General features: G+C 39.2%; 1 protein-coding gene across 1 annotated transcript in view; it reads left to right on the top strand.

Moving 5' to 3' along the window:
* nfatc3a (nuclear factor of activated T cells 3a) overlaps positions 1-25780 on the top strand; it is a 70255-nt gene that overhangs the window by 18175 nt on the left and 26300 nt on the right. The window contains exons 2-3 of the mRNA XM_030163447.1: positions 3873-5055; positions 9557-9719. Of these exons, the coding sequence (XP_030019307.1) occupies positions 3873-5055; positions 9557-9719 (1346 nt within the window). The remainder of the gene's footprint in view (positions 1-3872; positions 5056-9556; positions 9720-25780) is intronic.

The raw sequence follows: 25780 nt of genomic DNA on the forward strand, positions 1-25780 counted from the left end.
ATAATGACGTATAGAGCCATAAAACATAATATTCCCATTCAATCACTTATGACCTGCTAGAAGTGTGTGGTTGTGTACTTACTTGCAGAAACAATTCCCTCTGCCATATTTTGCTGTGTTTGACATGTTTCTGGGTGTGGACCTTTGCCCAGTGGGTGTGTACCTCCAGTAACAGTGAAGCACAGGGTGCGCATGCGAACTCTATAAAACCCAGTAACTTGTGTTACATTGATGTCTCCTCTCATTGTTTTGCAGCCAAAACAATCTCTAGTAAATACACAAAGAGTTACGTGGATCTCTCAGCAACAGCAGACAGGATGAAGTATGTGCTTTGTTTGCATTTATTCAGAACCTTCCCTTATTGTTGTGTGAAGATGTGGGTATATTTCTTTATGTTTTAGAACGAAAATGATGTGCAACTCTCAGAAAATACTTAGGAAATACTGTTTCTGATCTATGGTATGTCCCTTTCCAACACCTCTCCCTCACCTCATTCTCTCTGTAGCTTTCTTGACAGATCTCTTACTTGTTTGTTGACCAGAGAGGAGGGTAAGGTTTGAATGCTGTGTTTACAGATGACATCTGAGAAATGTTACATATTTAACCTTTACCAAAGGCCAGGCCTCAAAAGTGAAGCCAATGTAGAAGGATCTTAAGTGTAATATATCTGACAGACATTAGACACTGGCTTCAAAGGCTCTCTTTGGCTCTCATAGACTTACATTGAAATTTTTCTAAAATATGAAGTCTTGTTTTTTTGCCAGGAATCATTCTGGTCTTATTCATTTCATATGCACCCTTTAGGCTAATTATTGTTCTGGTGGTCTATCTTAAAATTGTTTTTCCATTAAAAAGATTTCATGACTAATACAAAGCTTTGACTGACAGCCTCAGGCTTGAGAGTTAGACTTTTGGTACCGCTTTATATTGAAAAACATCATATTTTTTCATAGCTGTAGTTGTGAAGGATAAATTATGTTATCAAGACCATCAAATTATTTTGTTTGATGAATTGTTTGTTCAGTAATCCATCATTCATGGTGCTAAACCCATCTCTGCCCGCTTTGTCCAAATATGATGACTTCTGACTCCCAAGTCAACATGGTGATTACCAAAATGCTTATTTTTTGCTTCAGAATGAGAGTTAAAGACGCAGTGCGTGGTGTCACTGTGTCTACATCTCTCATATGATCTATGGTCTGTGTTTGTGATGACTGCATCTTAGGAAATGAATGAGCGGCCTGCCTGTTTCTAGTGATTGCTGCTTCTTAGAAAATGTCTGACAGTCATCCATCAGGTGGTTTGCTGGGGCATAAAACTGCAGTGTTTATGTTTTTAATCTCTATAAAATGAATGCTAAATTATCTAATTGTGGATACAGTGATCTTACATTGGGAATTGTAGTAGGTATACTAGGTCAGACTTATGTTTCTACAAACTCTCTTTCCCAATTCAGCAAACAGTAAAAAAAAGAAAATAAAGACATTGCTCTTTCAAAGCTGATTATGGAAGTAATAAGTGAGCAATCTTACGTTGTTCTCATGTCTTTTGAGAAGTATACATCCAAATTAAACATGAGAGTTAACTTCAGTCTTTATTTAATAACAGCTAAAACAGAACAGATTCTTTAGAGGTAAATAGAGCTGCAGATTTGACCCATTTGCATGTGATTAACTCTGTAGTCCCCCTTCACTCACTCAGTGAATTGGATTGTCCCGACCCGAGAGAAGTATATGTAAAGTTTGTGTTTTCAACTTCATGTTTAATGGGGCAAGAAGTACCAACACAAGAAAGAAACTGTCACACTTGTTATCTGTGAGCATTGTGTGGTTGTATAGTACAATATAGTGACGCCTTTGCAAATCTTGTGCTTTCCTCCATTAAGATGACTGTGTTTGAGCCGTCTGATCTTGCATTCTCTCCCCTTTCGCTCTTTTCTCTTCCCTTCCATGATGTCTCGCTGTTGTAATTTAGCACGGCAATATAATATGGTGCTCTTTTTTAGTTTTTTGCTCGCCTTTTTCTCTTCCTCTTGACTCTGTCGTCCTTCTCTTGCTCCCTGTCAGTCAGATGCTGTCGTCAGAGGATCCACTGTTGGGTCTTGTGACAGACAGGCAGGGCCAGTGCGAAGCTGAGCAGCTATAAATAAAGAGCTCCCTGCCACCGCCTCTGTCGGTGTTGTTGGTGAGAGGGGTAGAATAGCGCCATATATTCACACTCCCAAATCCCCTTTAATTTTAACTTCTTTCTAACAATATTTTTGTTGCTTTCTTTTTCTTCTTATTCACTCGGAAATGCATAATTAAGAATTGCTCTAGTATGTTGTAATCAATTATTCTGTGCTTGACAGTTTAACAAATATAAATTTGTACCAATACATAAAATATTCAGTAATTTTCGGTAACAAAAACGTCCCTTATTTTTAGGCAAGTTGATATATTTTAGGAAAATGGGGAAGTGTTGTGTAATGATTTCACAATGTTATCCTGTACACGTTATGCTGTGGTTTTAGCTCAGCTAAATGCTGGCCTATACTTTCTGCCTCAGGCTTTTTGCAATTTTCTGAAGAACATAAATACAGTTAATTTATTAGAAGTTTAAATAAAGTTACATGTGAAGATTTTCTTTATATTACACAAACACTGACTATCAAATTAAATGATCTTTTTAATACTTAATATGAGATACAAACTGTGTAGGTAATGTAAAGCACTTTAATATGTTAGTTTCCTACATTTCTGTTGTCTACATTTCTCTTTGAAATGAACTTGTCACATGTGAAACACTGGGAAGGGAGTTACTCTCGATGTGAGCAGCAGAGCATATCCATTGAAAGTTTATCAATAACTTCTAACAGAGTAGTGCCAAAGTGGACAATGGGCTCTTGTCTGTTTATTTGTGTGGGTGTGTGTTTATGTGTGTACATGCTGCCTGTGCCGGATGACCTTTGGTATAAATAGCCTGCCGGCACTAGCTGTGATGACAGCCGACTGCACGCACCGTTGTGTGAATTTGTTTCCTGAGTAGCGTTATTCATCGGTTATCCCTGTTGGAGCAATGCCTGTATGGCTGCCTGTCACCCAGCAACACTCTTAATTTCCTGAAAACTGGTTTCAATCCCCAGCATAAACCCAGGACTTAAGCACACTTGGGTGTATCCATGTCAGTTTTTCCCCCAATTTTTGTAGAGAATCACTTGCTGTCCTTGCAGTGCTATGTGAAGAGGACACAGGAGGATGAGGAATGTATTACCAGTTAGTAAACGTGCTAATACAGTTATCAGTTATATCATTTATCAGTTATTCTCCATAAAGGTCAGTTCAGTTTATTTAGAACACGCAACAAAACAAACAAAATAATCCTACTTCAGTGCTTAGAAAGAAAACACATGTCAAGAAAACATGAAAAATTATACATATACATAAAAACAAAATATGACTTAATTTGCATATTCGAAAAAGAGTCAGAGCAATAGTCAGTTTAGTAGACTATGAGCCCAGTCTATTAATGACTGCTGTAATTGTGACCTGTGATTTATGACCGTGGTGGGGATAATTAAAGGGTGGGGTAGGTGGAGTTGACTGATAAATTTGTTATATTGGTGTTTTGCGTCACCTACAAAAACACAACTTGAAATATACTGTTCCACTCATATGCTTTAGGAGCCATAATACAGCTAAGATCTTTAGAATAATGTTATATTTACACCTGCACAGAGCACTCACCTTCATCAAATACAAAAGGTTTGAGGGCATATTAATCAATGAATATATTTATTTCACTATTTGTGAAGATGAACTGGGTCAAACTGAGGAACAATTAGAAAAAGACAACATCATTACATTTTATTCCTCTGTTTTTGTTTTTTTTAGATCTGGAGCCTGACGACAACACATCATTCTACATCCTAAATGTGGGCCAGCCCCAGTCTATCGTCACCAACCACCAGTCTATTGGCCTGCCTCGTCATGGCATGCAGACCCACTCACAGGTCATCAACACTCCTCCGCGCCTTCAGTCACACAAACAGGGATCTGAGCCCCCCAATTTTGAGGCGCAAGACTCAAAATATGGCACTTCTCCGCTGCTGCCCTCTGCTCCTGTGGAGGCTCCAAAGGCCTTTGAATGCCCCAGTATCCAGATCACTTCTATCTCTCCTAGCTGCCAGCAGGAGATGGATGCCAGTGAGGAGGACCTGAGGGCAAATGGGCCTGATGGGGATTACCATGGTGACAGGCCACTGTCCAGAGACCACCTGTATTTGCCCCTGGACCACTCATACAGGGACTCTTCCCTCAGCCCTAGCCCATGCAGCAGCCTCTCCTCTAGGAGCTGGTTCTCTGACGCCTCCTCCTGTGAATCATTTTCACATGTCTATGATGACGTGGACTCGGAGTTAAATGAAGCGGCTGCCCGCTTCACACTGGGTTCCCCACTCACCTCTCCAGTTTGTGCCTCCCCTCAAACTGGTGGAGGGGTTTTGGAGGAGCAACCCCAATGGCAACACCACCATCCCGCCTTCGTGCACCACTCCCACTCCATCAGCCTGTCACCGCGGCAGTCCCCCTGCCACTCACCACGCACTAGTGTCACTGATGAAAATTGGCTCAGCCCAAGGCCTCCCTCCAGGCCTTCCTCACGCCCCACCTCACCCTGTGGGAAAAGGCGCCACTCTAGCGCTGACATCTGCTACCCAGGCTCAGTGTCTCCACATCGTTCACCCACGCCCACGCCAGGACCTTCACCAAGGGGAAGTGTGACAGAGGACACCTGGGCTGGCAGTCCTTCTGTAGGCATGTCACCCTTCCAGTGCTGCCCATCTGAGGCAGACATCCCATCCAAGACAAGGAAGACCTCACAGGACAGAACAGCTATGCAAACTGGGAAAGGGGACATGGGACTGGATGACCAAGGGAATATGTCTCCTAATCTAGATTCTCCTTCGGATGAAGCCCTGCACAGCCTGAAGAAGGATGGACCTGGTGAACAATTCCTCTCAGTGCCGTCACATTTCCCATGGAATAAACCCAAGCCGGGCCATACTCCTATTTTCAGGTAAATTTGCTGATGATTTGATGATTTTTGGCAGGAAAATGATTATGTTTTAAAAATTGTAATTATTTAATTCTATCAAAAAAAAAATGCTTAATGACAATTAACTGGCTTGTTAAGTCAGAAATATGTGCATATATTTCAGCTGGCAAATGTGTTTTCAGATAATTTCACAACTAGTTGAAACAACTTTCTGCAATCACTTTCTCTTGTCTTCTTCCTGTTTGTATCACTAGGCAATAGTTGTACAGTGTAAGTTTGAAATACATTTCTAAAAGTATTTTATGTAAGAGTCAAAAACATAAGGTGGTGTGAAGATAACTCGCTTTATCTGTTTGTGAATTATTAATATTGTCCGCACTTGTTAACACAGCAAAGCGTCAATCTTAAAAGCAATTAGTGGGTCAAGGATAAACAATACACCTCACTAGCAAATGTTTTTATAGAGTGTTCTGAGCTGTCATAAACACTGAAATACCTTTTTGATCTAGAAGAGAAGTGTAAACATCACAGTGCTATAATCTCATATCACATATGAGTATTAGGCTCGTTGATTGAACTTTATAGATAAATATTCATTAGCTAAGGGACTTTGAGCTTTATATCAGCCATATAAATCTGACATATTTAAACTGTACAGTAATACAATTTTATTAGAGTTTGAAAGTAAACACAGGTGAATGAAAAAGTACACACCACCTCCTCAGAACAGGAAAAACTACACAAATACCCATGTACAAACTCCACATTATGAAGATATTAGAATCAGGAAACCATAATTTGATATTTTAGGAGAACTGTGTGTGTGCAGCAGATGAAGACATGGCCTTGTTTGTATGCAGTGGCCTCTGGCGCTGTAAATTAGCACAGGGCACATATGGCAAGGGGGCCATCACACACAGACAGACATAACAGACATTCTTACTTACAGAGACCAAAACATTTTCCAGACAATAACAGGGTAAGTGTCAACCTTTTGATCTCTACACCCTTGTCTGTGTTAAAGCTGCAGTGCTTGATAGTTTTTTAGCGTAAATAGGCGAGTGGCCTGAGACTACATGAGACTTCTTCATCTAGTGTTTCCCTTTATTTTCAGGCTGTAGAAAATCTACCCAGTGACAGACTCATTTTCAAAGTAGGGGGAGTGAAATATGTGACTGACAGCTGTAATTACCAGTCGCTGATCAGATACCATTAGACACATCATGGATCAGATTATACCACTTTACTATGTGTCATGTGATAGACGGAAGGTGTATATTTTCAAATTCTGTCATTTTAGTGAAGAAAGCAACAAAAATAATATCTGAAATGCCCATGAATTAAGTAATTAATTTATATTTTACACAAAACAATCTGTATATTTTATGTGTTTTATGGAGGTTGACCAAGACTGGAATTTTAATGAGTGACATGATAACACTTGGAGAAAGCAGGAGCAGGAGAAATCTCATAGCTGATAAATTGGTCAATATCATTATTGTTGTCTTTTTTTTGTCAAATTGTTGACTGCTTTAGTAAGTCGTCATTATAGGTAATGGAATGATTTACCAGTGACAATCTACAAGCATGTTCACATGTGACTTGAGTCTCCTGCCTGCTGAACGATGTCATAAGCAAATGTGAGTCGATGGTGTTTTCAACAGATGGCTCAGGTAAAACAGGTTTGAGTTAGAGTGGGTGGGCTAAAAAAAACTGGAGGAGTGTTAAAGCTTTGACCTTTTGACAAAGGGTCTCCTCACAGTTCAGTCCTAGTTTTTTTTTTAACACTGAGTTATTATGATGTTGCTATGAGTTTCTCCCCAAATGTTTATCTAAACAGTAGACCAACATTACTCATGGGCAAATGTGTACAACTACAGCACAGTCAGTAAGCAGAGTAAATTCATCTACAAGTAATTATTCTATCAAGTAAACACTCCATCCATAGAATGAATGTAGGATGTTGTTACTGTATAGTTGGGCTAGATTTTTACGTAAATTTTATTTGGAACTGTGACTTCAATAACCATGAAAAAAATGTTGCAACATTGTGAGACACACAGTGAGGACTGCTTAAAGTATTTTGAGAGATTTAAACCAAAAAGCTTACAAATATGTGCTTCTATTACTTCTGTACATTTAAGCTTAAGTTTATTTTATTTAATTTCCATAACTTAAGAAAAAGGCGTGATTTCTCATGACTTCTAAAGGTTCTGCTCCAACTGATGAACAATTGCTTTATGACAGTGAAGACTATAGAGAAGACTAGGCTGTTGGAATGTGACTACATTGAGAGCCCACATGGCTTAGAAATTTGAGAAAGGTTATGCTATGTCAGGCCATAGGCCGGCTAACCTGCTTTGCTTCGTCACAAAGCTCATATTTCCTCTGTCCTTCTCAACTCCTGTTACCGTAGCAGCCATGCAAACCAGCACTTCCTGGGTGATTATGTCATGGCTGCTGGAGCAAAACATTAAGGTTAGGATGCCACTATCACACTGTGTTAAAGAGTTAAGATAGAGCTGCTGCCTAATGAATGCGGTTTTAGAACAGACAACGCAGTACATTGTCATTATTTCATTATTATATCATTATTATAGATTGTTTTTGAACAGTAGAAGGATAAAAATTAGAAAAAATAAAAACAAGCAAAGGCTACAATGATTTAAAGGTATCATAATTATCCCTGGTACATGTAGTTAACATTGCAATCTGTAGAAAGTAGCAAAAACATTCCTTTTTTATTATCTCCACCAAGCGAGAAGGTTATATTTTCATCTGTCCACAAAAATTACTCCACAGTTTTTCATGAAACTTTTACAGATGGTAAGTACATGAGCCAAGGATATATACATTAAAATTTAGAGCAAAACCATTAAACAGGTGGAGCTGAGGATTTTTCTTTACAGGGACCTCGGCTGAGGTATGTGCTCTGAATGCCCTTCAGTTCCAAAATGCGTTATTCCTCGTATTTTCCTTTTTTTGAAGAAAAAAAAATTAATCTATGAAAACCTTACTCACATGTCTTTAATTCAGTCTGCTTAGATTGGTCTGCACGTAGCCAGCACTTGACAGGCATTTGGAACAAGAAGAATTAAAGAAATCAGCCATGCTGGCGAAAACTTTACAAACTTTCCCTTAAAAATTATTTCTAGTGTCAACTATCTGTCACATAGTGTAGACTCAGTAGGTTTGCATGCTAGGAGCCTTCACCATCTTGGAATGAACAAAATAAAAACTTATTCCACCATGTGACATTGTGCACCACATCCTACAGTGGTCCGTGATCATTGTGTAGCGCCATTACAGCATACCTTGAATGTGTATGACAGGGGTTTACATTGTGGTGTATTCTACAAGCCAAGTTAAAAAGTGCTACATATAATACCGATTAGAATAAAAAGTTTCAGTTGCAGAATAAAATACTTTTGGGCTCATAATACTCAGAGTTTTGGGAAGTCTAATTTCCTCCATGACCACTTGCATTACAGTTACAGAATTATAGCTCAATGATGCCAAAAACTATTGAACACTGAAGCTATAATTGAATAACTAATAATCAACCACACTTGTTGAGTTGGGAAAAGGCTAAGCCTTCATACTAATGGTTTTATTCCAGTGTATAAAATATTTTGGGCATAAACTGATCTAATGAACTCAGACTCAGAGATCCTGTTTCTCTGTGGAGAGGGCCATTGAGTGTTTCATTTTCGAGTGCAGCTGTTCAAATATGATTGTGGCCTGCACAGATAAAAAAAAGACATGGAGGAAAAACACACAATGCCAGCCCTGTGGTGCACTACACATGAAATACACACACTCTACACTACATTATACACATACACACCCACAAAAAATGTACTCACCGTCTGACACACACACTCACCTTAACACCTATTCATTTATCCACACAGTAAACGGGTAAAGACTCAGAAAAAAAAGTCCCCCATAGAAAATGATTCAACCTTAAAGTCTTAACATGACCTATTACAAGCATTTTGGTTTAAGAACAGTATTTATATATGTGGGCAGTCCAGTGATTCACTGTCTGGTGGTGCTGATGCGTTGCAGTTTGTACCAGTATTTAAGCCCCTGTTATACTGTCTCAGACCATGAGAGGGGAATGCCACTCTTTTTCAGTTATATGTTGTTGAGCTGCATTCAGACATGTCATTGTCATCAAAAATAAATTACAGAGAGAGGGTTGTCCCACTTGCCCCTTCTTTGTAATGTTAGAGGGATTAGCCTACAGTATCTGCACAGAAAAGGTTGAAAGATGGAAAATATGAAGGTGTAAGTACTCAGACCGGTTTTCTGAGGGGAAACTTAAAGCTGTTAGAGTTGCTAAAATATCAACATCACTGCAAATATTTATGTGGAAAAAAAGATCCTGAGCAGGTTCATGGTCAACATTTAAATGCAACATTTAACCACATTTTATCCAACAAAATTCTTAAAAAGGTTGTAATATTCTGTTCCTCTGTGTGTGTTCATGCTTTGACCTGTGATATTCTCTGCTCAGGACCTCCTCGCTGCCTCCTCTAGATTGGCCACTACCTAACCAGTTTGGCCAATATGATTTGAAGATAGAGGTGCAACCAAAAGCCCATCACCGAGCACACTATGAGACCGAGGGCAGCCGAGGAGCTGTCAAAGCAGCATCAGGAGGCCACCCAATAGTCAAGGTAATATATACGGACATTTTCACACACTTACTGCTGCTCAGCCATCAGCACTGTCATAAACATTCACCATCCTGTAGGTTAAGAACTGTTACTGGATCAGTGGTAAAAACGTTGTCCTGACATGTTGAGCATAAAAATAACCAAAAGCTATTTTGAAGAACATAAACATTGGTATTTTGCTCCATTAAGCAAAATACGAGTACTGATGTCTCCACCATTACTGAGGATTAAATTTCCCATGAGGTCAGGACTGATTTACTGTCTGCGTCAACATGATGCTCACCATGCATTAGTTAAGTCTGACCCTGTGCTGTGAACACTTCCATTCCATTTCCTACAGCATTAACCATATAGCCAGATGTCAACCGTGACCTCCAGTGATGGAGGAAGGAAACAATTTAAATACATTGGGGGTGTAGAGACATTTCTCATCCCTCTTCTATAGTGTCTTAACATAAAACTACAGGTGGTACTGAGACTGCATTGGTGGAATATAGATCCTTCGAGCTTGGACATCAGAGTTTTTGTGAATGAGCCTTACATTTAGGGTTTCATTTTACACATTTCCATCTTGACTGTCAGTCAACCTGTTGAAGCAGGACGATAGGCCGAGAGCTGCCTCTTTAACGTAGTCAGCTAGTCTGTCATATGATAGTACCTGCCAGACATCAGGTTAGCCTAACGAGAGCAAGGGCTCAAGAGGGAGGGAGACAGAGAGAGCAATAGCAGATGATTTCAGTCCCATTAATATTTCAGGCCCTAGTGACAGGCTTCCTTTGTGGGTGTGATTAAGTTAGGGCCCTAGAGCTGGACCATTGTTTTGGAACTCAACAGACTGACAGTTCCGGCAGCTTATTTTGTCAGTCCGACACAGTCGATACATGCAGTCCAATTTGACCAGCATCTTTTTTTAATCTGTAGAACTCAAAACAGATTGTGTCTAACAATCTAAATGGAGATATAAGAGAAAGCCCTTTTATACTGGCTGTTTATGAAGAATACACAGTAAAAATAAAATATTGCAACCTAACAGCTGCAAGTACAGCATTTTCTGAAAACAAGGAAACCATGACTCAAGCCATTTGATACTTTATAAACTGCCTTATACATTCAGTCATGCAGGCTCCCTCCAGGCAAATCATTAACTATTTCAACCTCAGTTAGACCAAGATTCTATCCTGCCATATGTGACGATGCATAATTTAGCTGTCAAATTTTTTTAAACCAAGCATTTGCCGTGATTGCCCTCATTCCTTTTCCCCAAAGGGAACTGTTCGGTCATGGCGGTTTTCTTACAGTAGCTACTGAGTAGAGTGCTTATATCAGGTCAAGAGAAGGCAACTTGAGAATTGATTCCAAGCCCAGGCAAAATCTGGTGTACCTAGTGTTAGAGGACACACAAAGTCTGCTTAGCTTTAGTCGACACACTCAGTTTATTTATCTATTTATTTATTGAGTTGATTATCCAAAGACTGTAATCTAAGAGTGAGCCAGGAACCGCTGATAGTGGTTTAGCTCAAGAAGGCAAAAACAGATAATAAGACTCAAGAGAAATGGGATTAAACAGCCTCTTCATTTACAAATATGTTTGTTCTGTTCTTCATGAATTACCATACAATAATTCTATAAAACAGTTTAGACAGCTGCTTTACATATAGATAATTACAGCTATGAAAGTGGTCAGAATGAATGTTAAATGTGCATCTGGTGATGGGGTGGGTAAAGAGTGATGTGTTGTCACAGACAGTGTATGCAGGGTGAAAGATGTACACAGTCAACAGTTTCTTGTCATGACCAGTGGGCCGTAGAGCTTAGTGTAATGAGGAATAGAGACATGTTGTGTGGGTGAGTGATTTGTAGAAGGGATGGAAGAGCGAGCACGTGAGTTATGGTGAATTCATTGATGAACATTAATATTATATTGTTACATTCTTAAACAACTAACAGAGAAAAGACAAAACATACGTGTTTAATAGTCTTGCTACAAGTATTATATTACTCCGCAGTAATGTAAAATTGTATTTTAGTCTTTGCAAAATCCACTTCAGGGTCTGAGCTGACAATGTAGACACTGACCATCAGTCTAAAACGAACAGCCAGCTTGTACCATGTGTGGATAGATAGCATCAGCACCTGTCCAGCAGGTCTGTGTTTACTAAACATCCACCCCTCTATTGTTGCTCTTCACAAGCTCTTTTTGATGCACAGTGCAAAAAATTACCATACCGAAAGGTCATATCTTTACCCTGTGATGTCATTATTGTATTTACAAAAACATGTGAACTTTGAAAACCAACACACACACACACACACACACACATCGTTCTTTGTTTTATTATTTGAAGTTTGATCAGAAAAAACAATGGAATGCTGGATACGTTTGTTGATAAAATCAACTTATGGTATAAGCAAAAATTATATTAGCTGTGGAGTAGTTTACTTGAATATCGTGTGCTTGTTTTTGTGAGAGTGCAGGGGCATTACCCACTACAATTCCATTTCAGATGCTTAGATCATCAGATTACATCTTGGATAGAAATATGGTTGTCACGGCTGTGCATGCAAACACCTAGAGGGGACTAAAAGGAGGTGTAACAGCTGACACTGGACTGTGACTGAGACTGTGTCTGCAGACTAAGTCAAATGAAAGCCCTAAAAAACACAAAAGTTTCTTATTTGTAGTGTTTGAAAGTTCATTTTGTGCTTTACATTAGCTGTACAATCGACCATTTCTTGGTAAAAAAATGAATAGGACACCTGGCAGAAATTGCTGTGTGTTATTTTTACATAAATTTAGAATGTCACTGAGCATTGGTTGTGTGCACTGAGCAATTGGTTGTGGTCGGACAATGAGACCAATCCTGGATCGTATGCACCTCAAGTGACAGGCATGCAGAGCCACTGGGATTTACTCCAATGTACCTGATGGACCCTTCTGTCCAAGGCTGCTAGAAAGAGGAGATAATATATTATTACAGACTGGTTAATTGTTGCATACACGTAATTGCATTTTTTTTTTTACATTTCAGATGTTAAAAAAACATGTCCCATTGCTGGTATCAAACCATAAATCATTGGTTGTAAGTAGATTAGAGCACTAGAACTTCTTGACAAGCTTACATATTATTATGTTTCCAGGATTTTCTTGGCTCAAAATGAGGTGGGGGCAGTGTCATCCTGATCATGAGGCAACATATGCACGTGTACAAAACCTTCAGCTGACTTAAGATGAAGGTTTACAAGCAACATATTTAAGGACTTCTAATAATTACATGGTTGAAGAAAAAGGCAATTAGGTAAACGTTCTGGTAACCAGTACTGCTTACTATTACTTTGCCGTAAAACTCTTGAGGGTAACAGTAAATAGTAGGCTAACCTTTTAGTTGGATGATCAGCATCCATCACATGTGAGCATTTCACCTTTTGTGATAAAACACAAACCTGAAGACGTTATCTACAGCTGTTCAGTATGGAAACACATTTCAAATGATTAACTAGGCCACCTAGTTATATCCTAAACGTGGTATTGTAATACTTAACACTAATCCTCACAAAAACATAAATACAAACACAACATAATGTAGGAGTTTTACTGAGTTAGCTCATGAAATGCCTTGATGGGAAGTAAATTTAGTCACAGTGCATGTCTACAGCTCTCCAGGATGGAAGAAGGACCTCTGTGACTGGTGACACGGGTGAATCAATACAATAGTGGCTGTTCTAACCTTCAATTACAGCTGGCTAATGAGCTTCCTACAGGGGTTTGAAAGACAGAGAAACTTTACTGGTTTAGTGAGTTGATTAAGATACAGTGTGCCTGGTGTGTGACAGAAATATGTGAAGTTTGATTTTATATGCATGAAAAAGCCTGTGAGCCAATGCAGGATCTCATAAATGACTTAACAAATAAGAAATTTGGAGCGCATGGTCTTAAGCATGAACTGTTTCATTTTTGATGGTCAAACGTCACACTGAACTGTGACTTCACAAAACAGAAAATTAATCACATATTAATAGGATGAGAATGGCACATTTTCATATACATATCTGTAACAGAATCAAATGACGTCGGTTAACACCACCAGAGTGAGAATGTGTGAGTGAATGAATAATGGATCAATAATGTAAAGTGCTTTGGGTGCCTTGAAAAGTGCTATAGAAATCTATTATTATTATTATTTTAATTATTATTATTATTTTTAATATTAGTATTAGTATTATTATTATTATATCCCAAAGGTCACATTCACTTCACCTTTACAGTTTTCTGGAAAAGCACTTTTCTGGCCATTATTTGACACCAGTCTCCTCTATAAAAAATAGTCTGTTTTCTGGTATTATTTGTTTTCTATTCATTTTGGCAAAAATACACTAATAATTTTTTAGTAAATTCTTTCAGTGTCTTTATGGTATACAGTACATAAAGGTGGGCCGACATGGATCTGAATAGCAGCTTGAGTGGCTGGTGGAAGCTAACAACAGCAAGGCAGTTTTCTTGGGTCCCAGATGCACTGTAGGTGTGAAAACAGCTTGTCCCTGTAGACAGAGTAACACAGTATGATTACAGCATGTCTGCTGTAGAATCTGAATATGTAGACGGGGTGTATTTTTTTTTTTTTTTTTACTGGCATTTTAGATACAGAAACAAGTCATTCACTGCTTTGACTGTAACAAACTGAAATGGAGCTTTTTTGATTTAATGTCAAAATCTGGTATAGGTGAGAGCATTAGAAAACAGTGTGGTGGTCATTGGTGTGTGAATAAGGACATTGCTGCAGTAGTTTCTTTTACATGTATCTTTGCATTTTTATCCACACTAAAAGTCAACCCCGTCCGAGATATTATAATTTAATCCAAAATACTGTCTGTCTGCATTTTCTACACCCTGTACAGTACAAACAGTGTCTTGTACCTTTGTGCGCTGTGGGACCTCTGTTTTTCCTTGGTCATTACTCTGGTGGTGTGATGTCACCAGATGATGTCACGAATGCCATCTGGACATGGTGATGACTTCCTTTTGTGGCTGCACTGTTGCCCAGATCAATGTACCACTGAGCTGCTGTGTCGACAGAAAAAGAAGAGATTGAATGAAGAAGGAAATGGGAGACTGGTCTAGCTTGCTTGTGTTATAGACAAAAATGCTCACGCCATGTTGATACCATGCTTTAGTTAAAAAACAGAAGCAGAAGATCTGTGCGTCTTCAAAATCTTGCCAGTGACTTTTCCTGTTGAATGCACCTTTTGAAAATATTTTCAGTTCTAAAGTCTTATGTTCCAGTTTCAGAGCAAATTTACCAATTAGCTTAGACTTCCTGGATTGTCTGCCAGCCTGGGGACACTGCCTTGCCACTGCTGTGGTTTTAAGAAATCACCCTCTGCATCTTGGCCCCATCCTGAAGCAGGGACATGCCAACCTACCAAGGGTGATCATCAGCGAGGATGAGAAAGTCCTCATTGATGGCTTGCAGTTTTGAGAACAGGCAGATTGCTGGCTCACAACAATCCATAATGAAAATATTTATTTAATATGCTGTTCTGGAGTTATGGCTGATTCATACGGCAGCTGTATCTCATTAAAGTGCTTTAGACAGGACTGTAAAAACAGCAAACCAGTTTTTGATAAGGACCCAAGACAATTTACCCTTTATGGGAAACTGAAATATTCTTTCTTTTTTTAAATTCTGTGGATGTTTTAACATCTAGTTACAGCATCAGTGTCAAGAGTGACTTGTACAGGTTACACACTGGTTTTCCTAAGGCCAAAACATTATGGTTTACTTTAATAAGATGATGATTTTCTAACAAGCTGGTGCTTTGTGTGTTCTCTGCCACTTTATTTATTTTGTGACTGTATATATCTAATACATCAACAACCACTGTAATGTGTTGGAAGGTGGACATAAACTTATTGTGTTCATACAGACCACGTTTGTGAATCATTTAAGATTTTCTCTCTGTCTGCCAGAGGCAATTGCTTTGAGACAGCAAGGGAAGCTGAACTTCCCCTAACATTTCAGGAAATGAATGGGCAGAATTGCACTGTTGAACTGAAAATAAAGATGTGAATTACATTTACATTAATATTGCGCAACCATACAGTTAATTTTATGGCTATGTCCTTCTGGTCAGCTGTTTATTGTTTGTTTTCCAATGTGAATTCCCCGATACATTCTCGTATCAGTAGCCTACACTGTTGAATTCTCCATTGACATTGAGCGTCAATGGGTTGTCTATGAGGCAGCACCGAGCTGTTTTTTGCATAAAATCATCCCACCCAAAACCCTCCCACAGACGTTCAGCGTCTCTGGGGGTGAATGGGTCAGTAGATGGGCCAGGATGCTGGACTTTGGACTTTGGGCGTTGGATTGGATGAACTGAAAGAGTAGGTATTGGTCCAAAAGGCTGAACCCGTTTTGACTGACAGCGATGTTGAAACATACCGATATCAGAGCACGTTGGAGCTCAGTCCAATATGATATCAGTGGAAGAGAGGTCGTTTGCCAAAGGTCTGTGACTACATCAACTGAAGAGAGAAAGGATGAAGTCATACACCTGCAAGTGTGTTGCTGTGGTTTTATGGTATAGATGAAGCATAACTGCCTCAATTAAGCATTCTTTTGATTTTTTTAATTGCTTTGCTATAATATGACAAGTTTTATGATGGAGCTGTAAGATGAGCTTCTCCTGTTTTAAAGACCAGCGGCCTCCAGTGCTTTCTGCATAAACATAAACATAATCTGGGGCTGTATTCATAAAGATTTCTAGTACAAAGAGTTGCTCACTGATGAAATTCAAAGAAAATTCTCAGAATGATGGATCCGTCCTAAGAATTTCCCCTTACATTTGAGTGTAGATACTAGTAAAAATAAAACTTATTCACGAACTATCTTGACCTTTAAAAATGCTGATAAGTTGAGAAATATTAGCATGAGGAAAGGGGATTTTTAGAGACCTAAGCGTTTCTTATGGAGAGGAGAAACTAATGGAATGTTAAAAAGGGTGGGGTGTTACATTTACTGAGACTTAAAAGCCTAAAACTCTTGGATGTTAAATACATTTGTTAAATGATATAAAAAACATGAAAATTAAATAAAAACAATTACTGATAGAACACAAATTAAAACAACAAAACATTGCAGGTAAAGTAAGTTTAAAATAGATTTGCACAGTCTGGGACCTTTTAACAGTTTTGTAAATTTGATGTCATACAGTCTTTGTGTTCTTCATTGTACCTGTTTCACATCCTTTAGATCAATTCAAAATTTGTAGAAACTCAAACTAATACTAAAATTAAAGAAAATCTTGATCAAATAATTATAGAAGGTCAACAAAATCCTACATAGGCACTCAGAAATCTTCAGCTCAATTGAAATTCCAACCCAAACTCTGATGCTAAATGGGAAATATGACAAATTTCATCTGTACTCTGGCAAATGGGATACCCAAACTATCCTGCATTTAAAGTATGGTTTATGATATGGTCAAAAGAAATAGTCTTTACACAGAGTATTACCATGCTTTGTCTTCTTGTATTCTGTGACTAGGCCTCTTCATGTCACTGTCCATTCTGCGCCCATTATTATGTTTACATGATCAGGTTTGATCAGCGACAAGGAGCGACTGAACTAAAACCCAACCAAGCCAATATGCATGGCTGATAAACAGTTGCTGTAAGTGCTTAGTATAAATTATTGTTTAAGAGGGGAGTCAAACTCATTACTAAAGGCACAGATTAATGTACTTTTTGCACACACAAATATTTAAAATTGGTTATTTTTCAACAATAAATGAATAAATTGATTGTTTTAGTCTTATATCTTTAACAAGGCTTTCATCTTTAGTTTGGGTAAAGTTCTGATTATATATATGCAGAAAAGGAGAAAATTCTAATGAGTTCATAAAGCATGGCTGTATGTACAGTAGCCAGGCAAACAAATGGTATGAGGCACAACAGCGTTTACAATGAATTGTTTTGACAGACATCATTTGTGACACCCAGTGCTGCAACGGATGCTCTGTATTCTTATGCGCACAATTTATAATGCATTCCAAAATAAGAAATCTGTTCCACAAGCTACAATATTGTAGTTCTGCAATACATTACAATTCTTATGCGTTCACTACCTGACATTTTAAAAAATAATAACTGAACATGTGTATGCCTGGGCCTGTCTGACGGGCTGATCTAGCCATTCCTCTGGGGTTAGCTGCAGACCATAATCGGTACACCTGTTGCTAGGAGACATATAAGTCCAAAGCTTCTCTGGCTGGCTGAGGTATCCTTGTGCGTATTTAACCAGCTTAATTGAGTGCGGCTGCACCCACACAAATATAAGGAGCCCCTCTGGTATTACCTGCTCGGCTGTGGATAGAGGCAAGGAGACATAACACAAAAAGGCTGGCAAATACAGTAAAGAACCACTGATCTAGTTGATACAGAGGACACAAATGACATGAATCTGGTGTCTGGTAACAAAGATTTGAAAGAGAATATGACCGAGACAGCCTTGTATTTCCACTGGCTTGGATGCATTACATGATTTTCATCCTAGTCTCTGACCAACCCCCCTCTTTTTTTCATCTGTGTGTCTTTATTTTGTCAAATTTTCAGCATCAGCCTTTTTTAATATATCACCACCATCATCTAATCATTTCTCTCTACGTCTGTATATTTGGATTTGCTCCACGTTATACTTCTCCCTGTGTTTGCGTTGTGATGAAGCTTCTGCCGTACCTTGACTAGGTCTCTCAGTCTCCTGGTGTTGACACTGTCAGTATGTTGGCTGCCATAATGGGGAGACACACAGACAGCGATGCAGAGCCATGCGGTTTGCACTGTGTGAACTGGCTGGAGCTGGTGTTACTTTTGCCCCAGGGCTGTATTTGATGTAAACATGTTGGAAGCTTGGCTCTCATTTGTTGTAATCAGGCTTAACACCCAGCGAGAAAACAAGTCACTGAGAGGGGAAGAAAGAATTGGAAAGAAGAGGTGTGTGTATGAGAGGGAGAGAGAGGGGGGAGGACAGAATGGGAAATCAGAGGGATTGAGTTTGGACTAGTCTAGCAAGGCCTTATACAGCCTTTATGCGGTATACAGTAAACGCTCTGCTTTGTATGTGTGTGTGTGTGTGTATGTGTGTGTGTGTGTGTGTCTGTGCATGTATTGACCTTGTTTAAACAAACAGTCAACTGGCCCCCTGGCTCTCTCTGCCCTCCCTAGTGTGCTGGGCAAACAGCAAGCCTGTGCGAGCTGCACTGTGTGTATGTGTAGATTGCAGGTTGTGGTGCCACAGTGCCACAGTGGTGAAACCATTGCCAAATAAAATGGCCCCACTTTGTGACCTTGACCACCATTGCTCCTGTTTTAACATCTATTGTACACACTGTTAGCCAGACACACACACTTCTCAAACCTTTCCAAGAACTACAGTTTACACAAAAGTCAGCGTGCATAAAGTCCGCACATTGTAACACACACACACTGACATAAGCTACAGGACTGTAGTTTACACCAGTGTGAGTGTACAGTACGTAGCTGCTTGCTCATACACACACACACACACACACACTTCTGCATACACACAGCGAGTCTCACCATAGCAACAGCGGAGCAACACAGGGAAACAACTTGGCAGAGTCAGGCGCTCGCTGTGAGAAAGTGTCAAGTTACGGCAGAGGGCTGTAGGTGAGGGGGGTAGAGACAGAGAGGAAAGGGTGACAAAGGGAAATGAAGTAGAAAAACATAAAAGAACTTTCCTGACTGGTTAAAAGAGAGACAAATAAAAAAGATAAAGAAACTCGCTACTAGATAAAACAGATACGATGACAGGAGTAAAAGGAGATACAGTAAGTGCTGATGAGTAGATATACACAAGGTTTTCTCATACAGCTGCATCTAAACTCATGGAACTCAAGTTATGTTTTACTGCTGAGTCGTTGTCTGTTTACATGTTGGAATGTTTGTAGTATATGTTAAATGCAATTAAAAATTGTCCATAAAAATAGAAACTGAATGGAAATTTGGAGCATGAACCAGTCCTTAACAAAAATGTCTCATTTAAAGGAACCTAAGGGACACTTCAGCCTAAAAGACCACCTTCTTTAGTTTCCTTTGAGTATATTATATTTTATGGACTGAAAAGAATGCATTTATAGTAAAGATTTAGAGATTTGAGGCCCTTAAGTAGTTAAGTAGAACCCTGTGCATGGTCATGTTCCTGGTGTCAAACCATGCTCTGGGGATGCTGGCAGGTGTGGTGTTTGAGTGGACCATTAAGCATTACGTGTCAAATTGTAACATAGGTATCCCAGGCTAAACTCAGGAAGAAAAGATACCTCAGATACAGCTCAGCATGTAACAATACCTTAGGATGGGGCTGATCTTAAGTTAATTGATACTTAATTGGTTGGGGATTGCGGCAGCCCTACTTTTTATTAGCTTACCGGCCGACAGGCCGTAAGCTATTGTTGTCATGCGGCGTCCGGTGTCGTCGTCTGTCGTCCGTTACAAAATTTTCAGTCGTCTTCTTCTCCGAAACTACAATTCCGATTGACTTCAAACTTTGTACACAGCTTCTTTATGATGATGTCAACAAAGTTAGTGAAATTATTTGGATCCGGATCTGATTCTGGATTTGGTGCGACTTTGAAAAATTTCCCCATTATAAGAGATAGGAAGTGGATCGATGCAATAACTTAGTAAATATAAATGATATCAAGTTGAAATTTCTACAGTACAGTCCTGATGGGGAGATGACCAAAACATAATGGCCACACGCTGATCAGGATCTTCTTCTGGATCCGGGAACTTACGCAAAATTTAACATGGGCTCTTATGGGGAAAATATTTCAATAGTCTTCTTCTCCCAAACTACAGTTCTGATTGACTTCAAACTTGGTATACAGCTTCTTTATGATGATGTCAACACCAGGTATTGCAATTATTTCAATCCGGATCTGATTCTGGATTTGGTGCGACTTTGAAAAATTTTCCCATTATAACAGATAGGAAGTGGATTGATACAATAAATCAGTAAGTATCAACGATATCAAGTTGGAATTTGAATTTTTACAGATCTGAATGGAATATGACCAAAACATGGGCTATTTCTATAATATAATAAATACACATAACTGGGTGATAATACATGGCATCTGGATACATTTCCCAAAGCTTTTAATTTGGCCAGTAAGCTACAGGGCCATTGGTCCTATTTTTTATTTTCTTGTCCAGCATAGAAACTGTTTGACACTAGGTTTTAACCTCATTTAATTCTATTTGGCCTTAAATTAGACAGTTGTGGTTAAATACCTTGGTAATTGAGTTTAATATTTCAATTTTTTGTGGATAGCTTCAGCAGATGGGGTACAGGGTTTTCATAGGGCTCAATGAAGATGAGGAAGAGCTTACCTATGTGCATTCATGTCAGAAGACTCTGTGCTGATTAACAGTGTACATCAGCCTGTTAGTAACTCACGTAGGACGCAGGGACCTGACCTCGTTGTCCCTGGTAAAAATTCTTTTTAATGATAATAAGATAAGAATAAGCGTATAGCCTTGTCTTTTTGTCAAAAGGCTACACAGTCTAGATGGAAGCCTCTCATGGTCTGGATGTGGACAAGAGTCCACCAGTTGGTGACCACTGCTGTAGACCATATACACTGTTGCCTGTGTGTATTCAAGGATGGGAGATGTTTTTTCCCTCAGCTTGCTAGCCTTATTACTGGATCAGTGGAACAGATGAAGGCCAAAAATAAGTGGGGACTTTATTTAGTGGGAGCTAAGTATGTAACCGTATCCAGCGGTTTTATTTTAGGGGAGAGAGTTCATCCTAAACCCGATCCACAGTCAGAAGCAGCAGTTACAGGCTTCAACGAGTAAAGACCTGAACCCATGTGACTGGGTTTAATGTCAGTGTGGTTTAATAAAAGAACTGATCTCTATCAGGCCACAGTTTGTTGCTTACTGACCAGCTGAGGCTAGGGCACTCTGTACAGGCAGAAAGGTGAGGAGTTAGAAGTGCAAAGACCACCATTCTGTGGTATTTCACACTCAAGCATAGATTTAGGGGGTGGTGGAGTGGTGACTCAGGAATGTGAAACAAGTCAAGTGTGTGTGTGTGTTGTGTGCATTTCACTGCCGAGAAGCTGCCTCCGTTAGGACCGGACTACAGCACTACCCATGTGTACTTGTTTACATGTCCCACTGTTTCCCATTTTCTGTTTTAAAGGTGTAAATGGGCCTCCTGAGCCCATCTGAGGAGATCACAGTGTACTTCAGTGAAATAAAAATAGTTTAACATGCTATATATAACCATGAATATAATGCTTTTTGATAAAAAAAAACTAGAACAACTTCCATCCTGCTGTTACATTTACAGAGCTGTTATGAAAGTAATTATCATTTTTGAACCAGTGGCTTACGTGCTTAGTTTTTATTGGCTTTTTTACAGTTAACGTGTGAGGATTTGCTTCTCTTGTTTGTACTGTGTAATTTATCAATGTAATTGAATTGTAGAGTTAAACAGATTATAATTGGCTTTTTACAGTTGTAAATTTATGCAGCAGAGTGTTAGTGTTTACTAGATGTGTTGATTCACTGCGAGAGCTGAAGCAAGCCCTTTCTTTCTGATCAGGTTTTCCGAGCTGATTATTTGATTTGGAAAGAACTCATGGCCAGCTAAGTGTGTGTTTGTCAACACACCGCCTCAGTGCCCAGCCCATCATATTCATGCCTGGAGAAATAGAGAAGACATGAGAGGAAGTGTGGGTGAAGAGAGGAAAAAAGCAAACCTCAGATGTCATATTTGCACTGGCAAGCTTAGATCCTTACTCAGCTTTAACTCAGACTTTTGATTTCTTATTAATACTTTGTTCTTTTCATATATTCCATACTTTTCAGAAGCTCCACCTAAAAACAATGTCTGTCCTCTCTAAGACATACATTCCTCCAGACACTGTTAACTCATTTTATGCTGTCTGGAACACACATGGTGCTGCGAATAAACATGCTCTGATTTATGGACACTCTCTCTCTCTGTCTCTCTCTCTCACATACACACACACACACACACACACACGCATACATACAATGTGCACAGCAGATATGCACACAGACACATGCTCACACGTGCGAGCTCTGTCTGTCTGTGCTTACTTCTGCAGTCTGCAGACATGATCATAAAACAAGCAGCACAGCCCACCACATTGGTGATTCCTGTGACTCCATGTTTCTTTGAATCTAGAATAATGGTGTCATTTATAGCCATGAATCCATTCGGACCGGGATGCATAATTACCTGTTAGCTTGTTACTAGGCATGATTTATACTTTCATGTGGCTCCTAAGATCTAATGCGGTTTTCAAAGATGAACCTATTACTGTTTATTATAGGGGCCTCATGCTGTTTCTTGGTGCAACTTCCTTCCGAATACATTTCATGTGCTACGTACAGGAGTTCTGAGCACAGGGTTGGTGGATTCCACTTTAGCAGTGGGAATGGTGAGGAATCGTGTGGAGCCATCAGTGCAAGTTCAGGTGTTTCATGTTCATGTTGATGTCAGACTTCTATGCAAGTACAACTCAAACACATACTGTTGAATACTGATGTATGTAATGATTTTCTTTGAGATGCTTCCATCACAGAGGACTTGAACCACACTGGGATGAGGATGTGGTGGAGAAACATCAACGTACCCTGGGGGCAGGGAGGTGTCCCTTCAGAACAAAGACAAAGGGCTAGTAACTGCATAAAAATCAAAAAAGAATTGAGCCTCTGGTACCTGGATTTGGTATGGAAAATATGACTTTTAAGTAACTGCAGACATATTGAGACATACTGATCCGTTGAAGCACGAAAATGCATTAATGGTTCAACTATTTAGTAATACTAATAAAAAACTAATATTCATCTCAACAGATGAAGTATGTATAGTCAATATCTCACTAGCCAATATCACTGTTGTATAGTATCTCATTTAATATAAGTTCCTTGATTAATCTAAAAATGGAAAAAAAAAAGTCTAAATCCATATACAGTGTATAATGTTGTCATTGTTCACAGACAGGGTTTATTTGGCATCTCTAGATATAGGTAGGTTGGTAGTAAGTAAGATGTTAGGTCATTGCCAGACTGGAGCTGCACTTCTCAACCTAGACTGATGTTTAGCCTTTGGACCTTCAACTCTTCATTATCTTCATATTAGCCAAATTGGAATTCAGAAAGTCTCCAGACTGAAACACAGCACTGCAGAGGTATTTATCCTTTCTAAATGATAATAAATAGCCAGCTGGAATCAGCCATATTTCCATACTACTAAAAGTCAAACGGTTGTTATTATTTTGAATGAAAGATATCTTTCTTTAACATTTCTTAAGGAACCAGTCTTCAGTAAGTGCAGTTTAGAATGGTTTCACTCAGCACAGTGAAGCATTATGGGGATTTAAAGTGCCTGCCTCTGGAGTCTTGTTCTCTCCCATAAACTTGTTGTAAACACAACATATTCCAGTTTTTCCACTGCCTGCTTCAACCTAGCTGCCCCTTATACCTTGACTTTCACCACAGGAAACTGTCTCGGAAGTGATGACAGAGGCCGAGATGTAAAAATGAGCGCAGGCTGTAAATAAATCTAAAGGAAGCTGTTGTCATTCTTCCACCACTGAATCCTGTACACCTTTCTAATAGTAATTGTACTGCAAACCAACAGTGGTTTTTGGTAACTGGCTATGAGGAAAGTCAATATTGTGGACCCAGGCACACATTTGTTTGCTAGTGCTCTTTCACTGTTTTTCTCAGGTACATATGTTTCCAGGACCAGATTACCACCAATTTAAGCCTTTTCGTTTTAGCTAGTTTTGGAACTGCACATGACAAATCCCAAGCTACACCCACTTTTCCCCTCCTTCCACCTACCACACTTTTGTACCAAACATTGACAGTGTTGTGTGACACAAACCTACAGGGAGGAAAGGGTCAGCAGCCAGCTGTGGTGAGGTTGAGGCTTGGCAGTTCATGTGGTGAAACAGCAATGAAAGGCCTTGTTCTTTTCAGGTAACCTCAATGGGCTGCCCTCCATCCGAGCTGGAGGTGTAGGCTACGACAGCAGCACGGCGGGAGTGTGTATATACGGGAAGGGGGGGGTTAGTTACCATCTTGCCGTCACAGAGTCTGCCAAGCACAACATTAAAACAGTAGTGGGATTGTGTGGCCTGTGTGTTTGTTCTGTCTCTCCAAGGAGGAAAGGTCCTGCTCTCCTTTCCATCTTCCTGTTGTCTCTACCCGACACGCAACAATTTTCTTCAACATCTCACCTGTCTTAGTGGAAATATGCTGCCAGCACTCAAGCACTTATGGAGAAGGGCAGCTGTTGCTACATAGTGCCCCAGTGCCAGATAGGCTGGCATGCTCAAACCCCTGGATTTGAAAAGGCTGATGACATTTTTACTGGCCTTTTTTTTCTCCTTATAACCACAGTGAAGTCATAAAAAGACTTTATATGCCCTTCTTTTGCATTGAAGTGAATCCTGCTTTTGTATTATCTTACTGGTAGGGCTGCAACTTATTTGATTGTTATTGCTGAATTTGGATTATAAAAATTTCGGAAAGTGTTTGTGATTTGTTTCTCAGAGTCCAATACGATTTTTTCAAATGTCCATAGATGTTCATTTTTTATTGTTACAGAAGATCAAAGAAACCAGAAAATGTCCAACCTAGAGAAGAATTTTAAGATAAAAAAACAAAACAAAACTATATATGAATATGATTAAATATAATAATTAAATAACTTACTTCAATAATTATTTGGTTATTGAAATAGATTGTGGTTTATTTACTCTTTGACAATAAATTAATTATTTCAGCTCTCAGCTCTTCAACTTTATTTTATTATTATCCATTATTTGCTTATTGGAAAGCAGACTTAAGCCATTGTGTCTGCATGGACATCTTCATTATCTGTCAAAGTTACATCATCTAAATGAACAATATTGTGGAAATATTGTGTATAAAATATTGTGCATTCACTGTTTTTGTTGATTGACATTGTTCTATATGCCGTAAACCG

This window comes from Sphaeramia orbicularis, chromosome 3, assembly GCF_902148855.1.
Source record: "Sphaeramia orbicularis chromosome 3, fSphaOr1.1, whole genome shotgun sequence".
Classification (NCBI taxonomy): domain Eukaryota; kingdom Metazoa; phylum Chordata; class Actinopteri; order Kurtiformes; family Apogonidae; genus Sphaeramia; species Sphaeramia orbicularis.